The 15,098-nt window shown below is 44.4% G+C and overlaps 1 protein-coding gene across 1 annotated transcript in view; it reads right to left on the reverse strand.

Moving 5' to 3' along the window:
• Positions 1-15,098, reverse strand: part of DSCAM (DS cell adhesion molecule) — a 759,677-nt gene that overhangs the window by 18,723 nt on the left and 725,856 nt on the right. Inside the window, exons 29-30 of the mRNA XM_086676008.1 lie at positions 8,110-8,225; positions 4,336-4,485 (exon numbers count right to left, since the gene is read on the reverse strand). Coding sequence (XP_086532134.1) covers positions 4,336-4,485; positions 8,110-8,225 — 266 coding nt within the window. The remainder of the gene's footprint in view (positions 1-4,335; positions 4,486-8,109; positions 8,226-15,098) is intronic.

The following is a 15,098-nucleotide window of genomic DNA, read 5'->3' on the forward strand; positions in this document are numbered from 1 at the left end:
TAGATATCCCCTGGGAATCATGGTCTCCACTCAACAGCAACACGGAGCAGTTGAGGAGGAGCTTTGGAGTTAGGTTGTCTGCCTTTGACTCAGTTTTACTACTCGCTGGCTGTGAGCTCATCAGGCATGCCCACTTCCCTCATCTCTAAGAGTGGGGTTATCATCTCACCCGCCCACAGGGCTGTTGTGAGACATGGTGGTGATGGGGCCTTGTAGATCTTGGGGCCTGGCCCACGATTCCTGAGTGCCAAACACTTGGTAAGGATTGGAACACATTCTGTTTGTTGGGAAGAGGGTGGAGGGACATTTGGTAGGCTGATCAGGAAGGCTTGAAACTCAATTTAGAGAAGGTTTGGCAGGAAAAAAAAATACCCATTAAACATCATAAAGCCAGATGCTGGAGAGTTCCCCATGCTTCAGAAAAGAGCTGAAAAGTAGAGCTGGTGAGGACAGGAGCTCCCACTCATTCCTGGTCTAGCCCTTTCATGCACCAAGGGCGCTTGTACATGCTCTCGGCCCAGATGGGTGGATGGTGAACCAAGGGATGACTTCCAGGTTAATATGACCCAAAAACCTGGACCAAGTCGGACACATATCATTTCACGTGTCTTTGTATCCTTGCACATCTTTTGAGTAAGAAAGTTAATTTAAGTTCTCCTGTGATGATCTCATTGGTAAGTCTCCACAAAGTGAGCTGGAGAGAGACTGTGTACATACTTACAAACATCTGATCATCTAGCAAACAGACACTTAGCCGGTTAGATGTCTCAGGACATCTTAGGAAATGGATCTCCTCAGGATCTCCAGGAAATGGAGAACAAAGAAAGGGGCCAAATGGACTTCCCGAGTCCTGTTTATTTAAAATGCTGAACATCCTTTCTTTTCCACCCCTTCTACTCAGATTTCAGAACTTGGCAGTTGGTTGATATTTAAATCTACTTATTGAGTGCCTACCATGTGTCAGACCCTGTGGCTGGAGTTGGGGGGGGTTGCGGACACAGACACGGACACCATCAGACCCCCACTTTCAAGTGTACCCTCATCCACAGGAGCGACAGGGACGCGAACAGAGCTGCAGATACAGCCAGGGCATCTGTTTTCACCGGCTGGAGAGCTCAACAGTCAATTGCTGTGATTTCTCCTATCCTCATAACGAATCTTTGTTGCAACTCTGGAAAACTAAACAAAATGCCTAGAAACACAACTTCTATCATGCAGCCATTATAATGTGCAGACAACGTATTGTAGATGCTCTACTTATAACTAAAGAATTCCCACAATGGTGACACAGTCCTAGCATAATTAGAACAGAGTAATAGTGTCTTTTGCAGTCGAGGAAATAGATCATAAATCAGCCTCTGCAAATGTGCCAAACTGCAGTGTGCAGAGACTGCCGCACGGGATCTGAGATGACACAGGTGAACCACCGGGCACAGGTGACAAGCTCTGGGGTGCAGGACACAAGCAGTAAACCGGGCTTCACAGAGCTCCCAGCTTCAGACTTCTGCTGGGGCTCATCTGCTGGGGGGCCAGTCACCCACTGTTTCCACTTCGAAATGGGAAATGGGAGGCTCTTAGGGCCTCGTAATGTGGTTCCAGAGGGAACATTTAATGAAAAAAATGATCCCTAGTAGAGGATGTGGTGCAGATGCTAAATGAATAGTTCTGTGTTTTTCTTTTGAACTAGAGACTGATGCATGACGTTGAGTAGATTTGCTTAATGTTTGTAAACATTACTGGATGAAGCTCGTCACAAACGAAAGAAGCATCGTTCTGCAAGCTGTGGATGCTTCAGTGTGATGTGATCATCAGACTGAACTCTGCCAACTCATCCCAACACTTGCAGAGTGGAGTGCAAGCTCATGAGGCTGGACCAGGAGGCCTGGCGACCAGGCTGCCTCTTTCCTCTGGCTCCTCCCCGTTGCCCATGGCATTCCAGTGATGCTGCTGCCCCAACATGCCTTAGGAGCCATTGCCTCTTGTTTCCCCTGCCTGGCAGGCCAGCTCCCGGCCTGGACTCAGATTTTCAACTCCTTGACGGATCTTCCCAGAGTTGGATCTGAAGTAGCCCCTCCCATCATCCCCACACGGCCCCCCCTCCCCCCACTCACCATCATGTCCTAGTCCTAGTCCTTATAGGTAAATGAAAAATGCTTGAGTTCCCTGGTTAATGTCCAATTCCTCTACTGAGATGAAATGAATGCCTTTTTGCATCTTATGACGTACCCCCATCACTGGGCCATATGGAAAGTAAAACCTTAATAAATATTTTTGAGTCTGAATGCAGGAATCCTTAAAGTTCCCCAACTATGCTTACAGCATTATAGGTATGAGACACTCGGACACTCCCCTTCCATGTGCCTCTGGCCCTGCCACTTGCCTCTTGCTGGTTATCGCTTCTGCTTATGACCAAAATTCACACCTCTGTTGATATTTTGAATGTCACTGAATCAATGTTTCCATTAGTTGGGGAGGTGGTGGTGGTGATCATGCAGTTGGGATGTTCCCAGTGCTTTAGTATGACTGTTTCCTTCCTGTTATGACTGGCCTTTGTGCATTCCTCTGCTGGTTGAACACTGAAAGGAAGGTGGGGAAGCTCGCTTATTTTACCTGGCAGAAAGAAGTCACGGGCTATGAGAGTGGCAAGCTTGAGAGGCCCTGTCCCCCGTGCTAAGGGGCAGGGACCCATGTCTAACACTTGGGGAAGTATTTTTCTGTGAGGGCTCCAGACAATCAGCATCAGAATGACCCAGAATGTCTGTTACAATGCAGATTCCTGGGCCCCACCCTAGACCAAGTGGATCAGAATCTTTGGAGATGGAGTTCTGGAATGGGTATTTTGAGCAGGCCCCTGGGTGATTCTGATGCACACGGAAGGTTGGGAACCGCTATCTGGGCATCTGTCATGTTTTCTCTGCCTCTTGCTATTTTCCTGCCAATGTCTCCATTAGCTTCCACGCTGACTGGGCTGAGGGAATTCTGAGGTCAAGGATCCTTCCATTTCAGCCCCCCTGGGTCTGTAATTCTTCCCTCACTGAATAGCAATAAGTGTCTCAGAAATCCATCAGTGCCGTGTCCTGAAGCATCCAGAAGCTGGACCAGGCAGATCATGATGGGAAAGCCAATAGCCGGAGAGAGGGTCAAGGACTATGAAGCACTTTCTAAAGCAAAGCTCTCACTCACACACCCCCAAGCAAAGTTAATTCCCACTCATGGCCCATTCATGTCTTCAGCGTGTGCTGATGTCATCAAGGAAGGAAGGGGTGAGGCTAGACGAAAGGGGGAAACAGAAGATTTCTTCAGCCTGTTCTTAAGGACAGTTTTTGAAATGAATTTCAGTAACAGCTGAAACTGTTTTCTTGCATATTACAAAGTTATTTAGGAATCACCTGGTTTGCTTCATGACATCAGTACATTTCACAAATGCTTTACAAGTCAGAATGTATGAATCACAGCTTTTAACATTACATTATTTATTTTCCTAATTATAACACTCCGAGAATGTAAATTTTTGCAGAGTGATTAGAGATTAAAAGTTAGACATCAAAGCTTCCGAAAGATAATAATCGGGACATCAATTTCTCAGTCTCTTAAAGAGATTTAGAAACAATTTCAATTATGAAGGAATAAGAATGTCTAATTAATAAGCTCTAGATACATATTAGGGTATTTAATTTCATTGCAGTAATTAATTCCTGTGTATTATGAATGCAGATATTAATAACTAAGTCAAATATAATCCCCGGATTTGCCAGAACTACAGTTTTTCTCAAATAGTGTGTTCAGGAGAAAACATAAACTCCAGGGATGGACGGATCCGCAGTGAAACCCTGGCTTCCCTACACATTGTGTGTACAATGTCAGGCTGTTTACCTAACTGCTCTGAGAGTCCATGTTCTTATCTGTAACACAGCGGCTATCGTATCTATTCATATCTATTCTAACTAGGCACCTTGCAGGGCTGCCTTACAGATAACACACTTGCCATAACCTGCTTATCCTAATCCTGGCGCAGAGTGGATACTCACTGATGTTAATTACTTTTCCCCGTTCCCGTGTCGTCCAAATAAAAAAAAAAAAATTACCTTGACCTGAAATTTCTGGCACTTTGATAGTGAATCGACACCAAGGGTTATTGGCCTCCAGTGACATAGTTTGAACGCCAGCTTAGATCAAACAGTAAAAACTCCCATGTCCCAATTAGAGATATTATCGTACGTATTTGTTTCGTAGGCACAGGGCCAACAAGCCCTGCTTTCGTTGGACAGGGACAGAGCGTCAGCATCTTCTCAGCATCGGTACCGCCCACACAGTTTGTATTGTCGGACCACTTACTCGTTCCTGGCCGCGCGTCCGACACATCCACGAGGGGCCCGGTGGCCTGTGACACTGACTGATAGTGCACTGTGTGTGTCACCGTCAGAGACTTCTGTTTGGCCGCCTCCCCAAAGTCAGCATCCGTTAACAGGACCGTGGAGCGATCGTCTGCAGAACAGCAGGAACACAGGAAACCAGACATGTTTACCCCTTTAAACGGCTCCCTTGTCTTCTCTCCTCTAGCTCCTTGTGTGATTGTTCATGGCAACAATTATCACCTCATCTAAAGGAGCAGAAACAACCCCCAAATTCAAGCACTGTATTGGAATCACTGTCGAATGCTAAATATAGATTATCTTTAGGAGCTGGCTTTCGAAGCATGAATGAAAGAGGGTGACCACAGAGAAGGGTCTTCTTACCAAACAAACACTCATTTGGGGAGGCCTGTCGGAGCCACCTGTTTGACAGAGTTTGGGATTTATGTGTTTGCCAAAAGCTCACCTGAGATGTCACCAGAGATGGTGGCACCACCAGTGATGAGGTTGCCATCAAAAACAAGCCCTGTTTTCAGTACTGGAAAAACACTGCTGAGGCTGTCTACACTCGGGTGGCTCTCACGCCGAACCTGGCCAGTGTTTGGGGTTGGGGTGAGGGGAGGGGAAGACAAGGGCTGGTCTTCAGAGTTTATGGATTCCTCTGTTTTAAAGGTTCTGAGCTACGTTCCTTTTCTTCCCACCTCTTCTGAGCTTTAATTACCCTAGAATATCCTTTAATTGACTTTTCAGAATGACTCACTTGTCAGATTTCCAAGCCCAATTGGCATTTGAAGGTTAGACAAGGAGGAGCCCGGGTTCAGATGAGTCTGGGGCATTCTAGGGCTTGGGAAGGAAGCAGTTGGTTGAGCTGCGTGTCATTATTCGGTGGCCTCAACATTTTTCATTACTTTGTTGTGATACTTTTCACGCTTTCTTAAGGGCTTTTTTACTCCAAGGGAAACTTCCCTTAGGATATATGGATATATTCATACATTTTCAAGCACTGCAGCCCGGGATGCTGTTCATATGAGTTTATCAGTCAGCTGGGACCACGCCAGAGCGTGCCTTGACACGGAGCGGTGACGTGGAAGTCATAAACAACACAGCTAGACTTCTGTGCCCAAAAAAGGCTCTGAACAGAATGAACCTTGCAAAATCCAATTACTCAGGCTCTGGCAGGAGAGGAAAGCCTCTTGAAGTTAGAATAAAATTTCTTGGCAGGGAAATAGAGGAAACCTTGCCAGGATGTCTGCTGGCATCACAGCGTGTGATACAGCATGGGTTGGTCCTGCGGCAGGAGCCTGGGCTCGGCGTGGGGGTCGTGCCACAGACTTCATCCGGCCCTCAACTGAGGTGGCCTTTCTACAGAAATAGGTTCCTACAATTGGACCCGGCATCAGAAGCCTGGGAGCTACACTCATTTTTCGTTAATAACACTGACATGTTATGGTCTCTAACATGGAGCCCTGTTAAGAGCCCTGCAGGTTATCTGCGGGGATAAGTTACAAACTTCTAATGGGAAATTTCAGGTGCCTGTCAGTTTGTGAGGTTAACCATTCATTCTGGCTAGAAATTAATGGCACTTTTGTATTGGATGCTGGTAGTCAGACCCCGGCGTGTTTTAAAGCATCGCATTTCTACTTCCCAATAATTAGCAAGTGCCATCCACCAACTGTCAGGCATCACCAGGAGATAAATGACTCTCGGCGACAGATGATCCCATGAAGACTATGACACATCGCTGGCTAAAGGTTGGTAGTACAGCTTTCCAGTAGCCATGGAAACAGACCCAGAGGCAGGTTGCCCAGTCTGCCCCTTTGCAAACTTTGCTCTGTTTGCAAATGGTGGGCAGACCCTTCTCTGGTGTTAGGCCAGTAACGACTACCTATCTATTTTAACCACCATGGGTACAATGATTGACAAGTCTGATGAGGAACATTTACCAAATGTTGTAAGTATATTATAAGGTCAAAGGAAGTACATTTTGATTTTTGAACTCACGTTTCAAAGGAAATTTTGGTTTCGATGCCCAACCTATTGAGTTCAATAAAAGAGATTTCAGCTCTACTACTGAAAAGTAAAGATTATCAAAAACAAGGCAGGGTGCTTTGTCCTGATGTGAGCTAGCTAATAAAATCTCGGGTATTTTAGGATGAGTAGTGGTTCCTCATACAACATGGGTGGTATTTAACTGAATTTGGTTGATCGAGGGCCACACTGGGCTTGACCAACCTTCCCCAAGTGCTATGATGCCTGGACCAAACTTAAATCCAACAAGAGCATCCCAGGCCTTAGAATTTAGGAGCCTGTAAGTCTATTAGAACATAATCAAGCAGGGAGGGGGTAAGGAATAGCATAGATGTTCTGCCCATCTGGCCATTTACCACTGGTTTTCTGGCAGGAGCTTCCTAGAATAGGTTCCAGGAGTTGGGTAGTCTTAGCCAAACCACAGGATAGAGTTGCCTGGGACCAAGTGCCAGTGAACACGGTCCAGAACAAACAGAGCGAAGTTTGCAAAGGGGCAGACTGGGTGACCTGCCTCTGGGTCTGTTTCCATGGCTACTGGAAAGCTGAGTGATACTTTAAAGGTGAGGGGTTCTGGGAAGTAGCTTGTTGATATGGAAGTAGGTGGTGACAGTTACAGGAGGCTAAGCTGGTGGCTGGGCACGGGTTCTACTCCTGTCTATGTGACCTGGAAGCTATAGAAACTCTCGATGCCCCAGTTATAAAGGAGTGCCTTTCTCCTATGTTGATTGAGGGTTAAATGAGATTCCATCCATAAAGTGCTTTTACAAGCATGTGACATTAGAGAGGCCTCAGTAGATGTTAGCTATTCTTTTGATCATCCTTGCAGTGGAAATACAAAGTCTCTGATTCTGGAGTAAATAGCACTGTGTTGGAAGGCAGTGTGGGATGGCAGACTTCGAATGGAAAGGGCTGGAAGAAGTCAAGACAGCAGGGTTCTGAGAAAACCAGCCACAAAACTCTCCAGGTGTCTGTTTTGCGATTGTGAAACGGGGACCTGGGAATTTCCCAAAGCACTGTGAAGGAACCCATTCCAGGGTGTCTACGGGGTGCTGAGGGATAGAGAAAAGACAGTCTGTACAAAGACCATTGTGTGTTAAGTGCTAAGTAGAGTTTGGACATTTTCTTTAATGGAGGCCTTACTGGAGCAGGAGGTGGCACTGAGTGGATTTCCAAGATGGGGCTTTCGTGCATGGCCCTTCTAGGTTTATTTGTTTGCAGGTGTTTGTTCTTTGGAGAGGCACCAATAGTCTCCCCAAGAAAGATCCAACACGGATCAAAGTTGGGGAACTCCTGGGGCGCCTGGGTGGCGCAGTTGGTTAAGCGTCCGACTTCAGCCAGGTCACGATCTCGCGGTCCGTGAGTTCGAGCCCCGCGTCAGGCTCTGGGCTGATGGCTTGGAGCCTGGAGCCTGTTTCCGATTCTGTGTCTCCCTCTCTCTCTGCCCATCCCCCGTTCATGCTCTGTCTCTCTCTGTCCCCAAAATAAAATAAACGTTGAAAAAAAAAAAAAAGTTGGGGAACTCCTGTTTTAGGTGACCTCTGAGGTATGTGTAAGTTCCTTTCTCCCAACCCCTATTTGCTGGTATTTATTATTCTCCTCAGTAACAATGAACTGTCTTCTAACTTTGCTCACGTGGCCCTTAAGACATTCCCGTAACTTACAGGATTTTGGCTGAGAGGGCATGGCCATAGAAGCCACACTGTGTGAAACCACAGACAGGGCACCTTACCGATGGTCTCCATTGTGTCTCTCTCTTCGATCAAAAGCTGAGCCCTGGGTATGTCAATGTGCATCCTCAAGGTTTGTTGTTGCTTGCTCAAGGTGTCCGAAGTCCGGGTATTCTTACTGGGAATACAAGACAGAGGGTGCCTTAACAAACAGAGTTACATGATGCCAACCTGTGCTTGTACATCAACTGAAAAAAGCCAGGAAGGACAAGGGGAAAAGGAGAAAGAAAAAAAAAAAGATTTCTTCCTTCATTCAAATAATATTTATTAAGTTTCAGCAATTGGTTGTGAGGTTCAGAAAGTGAAAATTGTCAATAGGCATTGGTTCCATATTGATGGAACCTTCAGAATTTCCCCTCTCTCATGTAAAGCTAAGTAAAACAAAAAAAAAATGATTTTTAAACCAGCAGCATTTTTATTTGTCACACATGAGATATTCCAGTGATGGCAACAGAGGAAGCATTTGTGCTCGCTGCTCATTGGGTAGGGGATCTACTAATGGATTTGTATTTATATATGGTGTCGTTTTATTTTTGTTCCAGTAACAAATCATAAACCTTGTTAGCTTCCCTGGCACTAGTTTATCCTAACTGATATCACGTTTTAAAATTAAAAAAAAAAAAAACCCAAACTACTGTAAGAATTTGTGTACCAGAAAATTACTCTTAGAGCAAGCTGTCTTCTAGAAGTAAATGTAAAAAGGTACTAAAATGGCATGGTATAATCAAATTCAGTTACAGCCTACAATAAAAAAAAATAAAAAACAAAAAACACTGCATGTTTCACAAAAACGCAAAAAAGTCAATAAAGGCTTTAATTAGAAATCTAGGGGTGCCTGGGTGCCTTAGTTGGTCAAGCATCTGACTTTGGCTCAGGTCATGATCTCGTGGTCCGTGAGTTCGAACCCTGCGTTGGACTCTGTGCTGACAGCTCAGAGCCTGGAGTCGGCCTCGGATTCTGTGTCTCCCTCTCTCTCTGCCCCTTCCCTGATCACGCTGTCTCTCTCTGTCTCTCAAAAATAAATAAACATTAAAAAAAGGAGAAATCTACATGCTAGGAGTGATTGTTCAGTTTCTACAGAATTGTAAGAATTGAGAAGATTTTAAAATAGTGCACAGTTGACCCTTGAACATCATGGGTTTGAACTGCATGGGTTCCCTTACGTGTGGATTTTTCTCAAGAAATACATTCCAGGACTGTAATATTTTCTCTTCCTTTCTATTTTCTTAATAACATTTTCTTTTCTCTGGTTTACTTTATCATAAGAATGCAGTATATCATACGTATAACATACAAAATATGTGTTAATTCATTGTTTATGTTATCGCTCAGGCTTTTGGTCAACAGTAGGCTATTAGTACTTAAGTTTTGGGGAAATCAAAAGTTCTATGTGGATTTTTGACTGTGTGTAGGGGGGCCAGTGCCCTTAACCCCTGCATTGTCCAGGGTCAACTGCATATTAGAACACCCTCTAAGGAGCAGCAGTCACTCAGAATAATTCATCATGATAAACTATGGCATCCATAAATCTAGTTCAATAATTGCCAAAATCTACTTTGAGAGGGATTTCTGGAGCCTACTTCACTTAATGCTTTACTTTTGTGTTAGTTGCTTTTAGTAAATTATAATAAAGGGGGCATCCATACTACATCTTAAATGCTTTTCTTCCCAACTAAGCATTCACCAGGAACCCCAGATCCTTTTTTTGTTGATGAGGACTCATCCACCCTTGAACCCTGTGGCTGAAGGAATATTAATACTCTGAAGGTCAAGTTCACCCAACACCCCCTGAAGACATCTGCATGTTGAAGTCTGTGTTAATATTCTGAATATTTTATAATGGCTCTTCCTTCATTTGAGTATAAACAAAACAACCTACAAAAACAACAGCTTCTGAAAGGTGCACCTTCCTTATTGAGGACTTGATCTTGAACCAGATTTCTTGCTCTGCAGATGAGTAAGTGGGTTATGTAGCTAGATCATGTTAATTACGCAGAGCCCAAATTCAAACGTGTGGCCTGAATTTTTCACATGGTCTATATACTTTTTAAAATTATTTACTTAACTACGTTTTCACTGTGTGTGTGTGTGTGTGTGTGTGTGTGCGTGCACGTGTGTGTGTGTGTTTTAAAGCAAAGATTCACATACTTAGTATAAGATGAAGAACATATTGGTGACTTGGGGGCTGTAGTTATGTCATGTTTAGATAAGCTCTATTTCCACAAAAACAGATGGGAAACTACTCCTCTGTGAGTATCCGGAAGGTCTGTTTAGAAACTCCACCAGGGACTTGAGCTTGTCCTTGCACCAGAAATAGAAACGTGAGCTAGTTCCTTCTGCTCATCATGAATAGTTATGAGGCAGCCAGCGGCTGTTCCATTAAACACTACGAATCGAAGCACAGACCCTACTTAACAATAAGGGGTCCACTGTCAGACTGTCACAGGAAGCTGGCTACGTGACTGCTGTGCACTACAGCAGTTGGCCCAAGGACTTAGAATATGGTTCAAGTTTATGAGCAAAGACAATCTAAGCTGGAGATAAACTTCCCCTCCGTCTTGAAGGAGCGCATGCTGTCAAGCCCTGCAGTGGGAAGGCAAGAGGATGGCCCAACAAGCCTTGAGATTCAGGAGCTAATTGTTTTTCTCTCCTTTTGCTGTTCCCTTCGCTTGGAGGAAACGTCCCCTACCCGGATCCCAATAGCTACCTGGCTGGCTCCCTCCCTTGCTTCAGGGCTTGATGATACAGGTGGCAGCCAGGTTTGCCCGGCTATGGGCTCTGCTGACACTTTCTGCCTCCCCATCCTTCGTTTAATTTTGTTTCCTCAACACTTACTACTGTCGAGCATCATTTAATTGACTTATTTGTGATCTGTCTCTCCCACTGGAATATGAGTTCCACAAGGGATATTTCCTTCTATTCTGTACCCTTTTAATCCCTGGGATTTAGGGCAGTATGTGGCAGAAGGAGGTGCTCAATAAATATTTGTTGACGCTTGTTGAATAAACCAGGTTGTTTTGGGGGTACAGTGGGACCGGAGTGATATGTCCCAGAGGCAGTAATATTCTTCTCATTCTACAGGTTTATTAGGTCTCACCTTAATACGACTGCCATATTTTATAGTCTATTGCTATAGGAAAGCTGATTCTCCAAAATTACAACAATTGGTCATGAAAACAGCAACAAACTTTCAAAAAAAAAGGCTACTAGAAGAAACCTCCTTTGTGACCTAGAGAAAAGATTATGAATGTTTTCATTGCGGAAACAAAACTGCACATTTTGTATGATGTGGGGTCATGCTAAATTTTTGTTAGTTATTATTGAAATATAATCTTCCACCATCCACTTGCTATCTAGTTGTCGGATTAAAATGACAGAGAGCTGACCCTGGTTCACAGAGGATGGTATTTCTGGCTTAGCCAATGAACTACTCATAGTTGTTACAACTCTTTAAAGTTAATATTTCCTTAAGATTTATGGCGAATAAAAAACAAATGAAGGAAGCTGCACATCACCCGCCTTCCCAAATATCATATGAAGCCTTCTTTAAGTTTAGAATAACTGTAGGGATCTCAGGGCCATACCTCATTATAATAGTTGAGTGGGTGATGATTGTTACTCTGTGCATAAAAATATGAACATTAAAAAAGCAACATTTATTTAAATTCTCAGTTTGAACCTTTCTCCACCCTCTTCCACTTACAGCTAGCTCTTAAAAATACTGGTCTTTAGGGGCGCCTGGGTGGCTCAGTCAGTTAAGCGTCCGACTTCGGCTCAGGTCATGATCTCGCGGTACGTGAGTTTGAGCCCCACGTCGGGCTCTGTGCTGACAGCTCAGAGCCTGGAGCCTGTTTCAGATTCTGTGTCTCCCTCTCTCTCTGACCCTCCCCCATTCATGCTCTGTCTCTCCCTGTCTCAAAAATAAATAAACGTTAAAAAAAATTAAAAATAAAATACTGGTCTTTGGATATTAGCCATGTATTGGCTAATGCCTTAGACTGGGCTAGTCTTATCTCTTAGAAGTCTGGTATTTTTCTTTAATTTTTTCTTTTTTTTGCCTAATCACAAAAAAGGAAACTTCTTTCTATCTGGCCAGGGTAGGTGAAGTCTCTCTTCTCTCTCTCTCTGTGGGGCGATTTGCTTGGGTGAAATAGATGAGTGTCCAGAAGCACGAAGCCCAGTGATGGGAGAGGACACCCTGTGGGAGACACCCCAGCACCAGCTTATAGGTGTCTGTCCTACAGTCACATATGCCTTTCTGGCCCTAGGACAGCTCATCCCACTAAAGTACACAGATACTTTTTTTTTTTTTTTTAATTTTTTTTTTTCAACGTTTATTTATTTTTGGGACAGAGAGAGACAGAGCATGAACGGGGGAGGGGCAGAGAGAGAGGGAGACACAGAGTCGGAAACAGGCTCCAGGCTCTGAGCCATCAGCCCAGAGCCTGACGCGGGGCTCGAACTCACGGACCGCGAGATCGTGACCTGGCTGAAGTCGGACGCTTAACCGACTGCGCCACCCAGGCGCCCCCACAGATACTTTTTTTGTGGAACATGGTCAGATAATACGGTACCTTCACCAAGATCACATAATGATGGAGCTGGGAGCGATTTCAAATTGTTATTTCTAGATGAGGAGAGTAGGGTAGATAACTTGCCCAAGATCACAAACCAGCCGGTGGTAACACGGGGCTACAGCGTAGGCTTGTGGTTCGTGTTCTTCTGCACCAGCCGGCTCAGTCCTCAACTTCCCACGCAAGCAGCGGTGAAGATCCAAGACAGGACCTCGGTAGCCTCCTCCGTACCAATGGCTAGGACTTGCCTGGATTTTCCAGACTACATTCTCAACATGGTTGGCCCTCAGATCTCCAGGTAGATGACAACACATTTGTTGCTTGGCCCCACTAACCTGCCAAACTCAGACTGAACTGATTAAAAGCGTTGCTTTTACTTCTAAATAAATCCCATAAAACCCTGCCTATTTGAGGAGCTTGGAAATTCTCTTCCTTTTCGATCACTGTACCCTTGTGAGGAAAACCCCCTCAACTACCTTCAGTGGGAGTAACTGGTAGTTTTGATGTTCCTAATTTCATGTTGGCAACTGTCAGCCTCCAATACCACTATTCATGCCTGCTTTCCTCAACAGGTGGTTTTTCAACCACCATGATTGGCCTATGAATGAAGAAGATGCTTTTTGATGTCTTGCTTGGAGCTAATAAGAAGGGGGAAGGATGCATTCTAGGACCTCAGAAAAGCTGATACCATCTCATTCCAACCAAACAAATGTTGAGCATGTCAGAAGTCACAGGTTCCAATGTCATGGGATTCAGACAGAGGCATGATCTCCGGTTGGAGAGTGGCTGAAGGAAGTGGACCAAAGCTCTCTGAGGGGGCTGTGGGACCCAGGCTGGGGTATAAACCAGTGAAGTAGACTGGGATGGGGAGGGGGATGGTGACCTGTTACACTGAGCAAAAGTCATGTCCAGTCTAAAGGGAGCACTTCATGTGGCTCCAGACAGCCATTATCTCTGAGCTATACCCAGTACGGCCAGAGCATTTTCAAGAGAAGTCAGAAAGCTACAATTTCATATGAAATCTTTTGATTTCCAAATGTCATCAATTAATCCATGTTTTTAAGTCTACATTGGAAATTTTACTTTATTTGGCGGATAAGTCATTATAAACCTTATGACTCTGGTTTTTTGTTTTCCAGATGTTTTGTCAGATTTGCTCTGCACAAGTGCATATGTGTCTGGATGCCTTCCATGTGACCACAAAAATGTCCCAGACTTGCTTAGCAAACAAGTACACACTTTCATTAGAGCATGAAATCATGGCATTTCATATAGGTTTTCATCATCTTTGTTGGCAAATGGCATCCATGTTTATTTACTTGCTCACACCAAATATTTCCGAGTAAGCCTGAGTCCTCCATATCTTTACCTACAATTCACATGGTTTTAAAACACAGTATGGACAGGGCGCCTGGGTGGCTCAGTCGGTTGAATGTCTGACTGTTGGTTTCAGCTCAGGTCATGATCCCAGGGTCGTGGGATCGAGCCCCGTGTCTGGCTCCTTGCTGAGGGGGAAGCCTGCTTGAGATTCTCTCTCTTTCCCTCTGCTCCTCTCCCCCACTCATGTGCTCTCTCTCTCTCTCTCTAAAAGAAAAATTAAAAACCAAAACTAAAACACAGCATGGCCAAACAGACATATCTGTGGAACATGTAATCCATGGGCCAATGGTAGTCAATCTCTGTCTTAGGTCTTCAAAGATACTAGTGGTATGGGTTATTGGTTCTTTGTGAATAACAAAAAAGTACCAATTTTATATGCAAAGATGGTGAAGGAAGTAAAATCCACCTATGGTGAGGTGGGGAGTAGGAGAGACCCCATACCCCATCCTCTTTTTCTCCTACAGTAAATATCCTAAAATGGCAACACCATTGGGATCCCTGACATTGTTATTATCTGATTTCCAGACTCTGGTTATCCTTTTTCACTTTTGGTTTAATCATTATAATATAAAAGACTTAAATGCAAATACTGGGGTGTCTTCTACAGGGGTGAACGTTCACTTACTCACTCAACTACCACTAGTCATTCATCAACTAGTCTTTCATTGTACTTCTAATATGAGATTGATGTACGAGGCTATGACCTCAAGACCAGATGTTGACTAGATATTTGCAGAAGTTGGTGATTGGTGCTCTAGTGGAGTGGTGCTCAAGGAGCCATGGGAGCTGACGGCAAGAAGGATCTTTCTTGACCATCCCAATTCCTTGGAAGCACACATCACATTTCCTATTTTGGTTTTCTTTCCCCTTGGCTAACTCTGTTAGGAAGAAGCCTCAGGCTCAAAGGTGGTATATTTGGGTGAAAGCAAAACCAAAGCCATTTACTTCTAATGTGCCTTTTTATTCCCAGTATAACGGGAAACATTCCACTGGTTCAGTCTGGTCAACAGGAAAACTACCTGTGCCGTGTATAAAAG

This window comes from Puma concolor, chromosome C2 (genome assembly GCF_028749965.1).
Source record: "Puma concolor isolate L17-30 chromosome C2, mPumCon1.1.hap2, whole genome shotgun sequence".
NCBI classification, from domain to species: domain Eukaryota; kingdom Metazoa; phylum Chordata; class Mammalia; order Carnivora; family Felidae; genus Puma; species Puma concolor.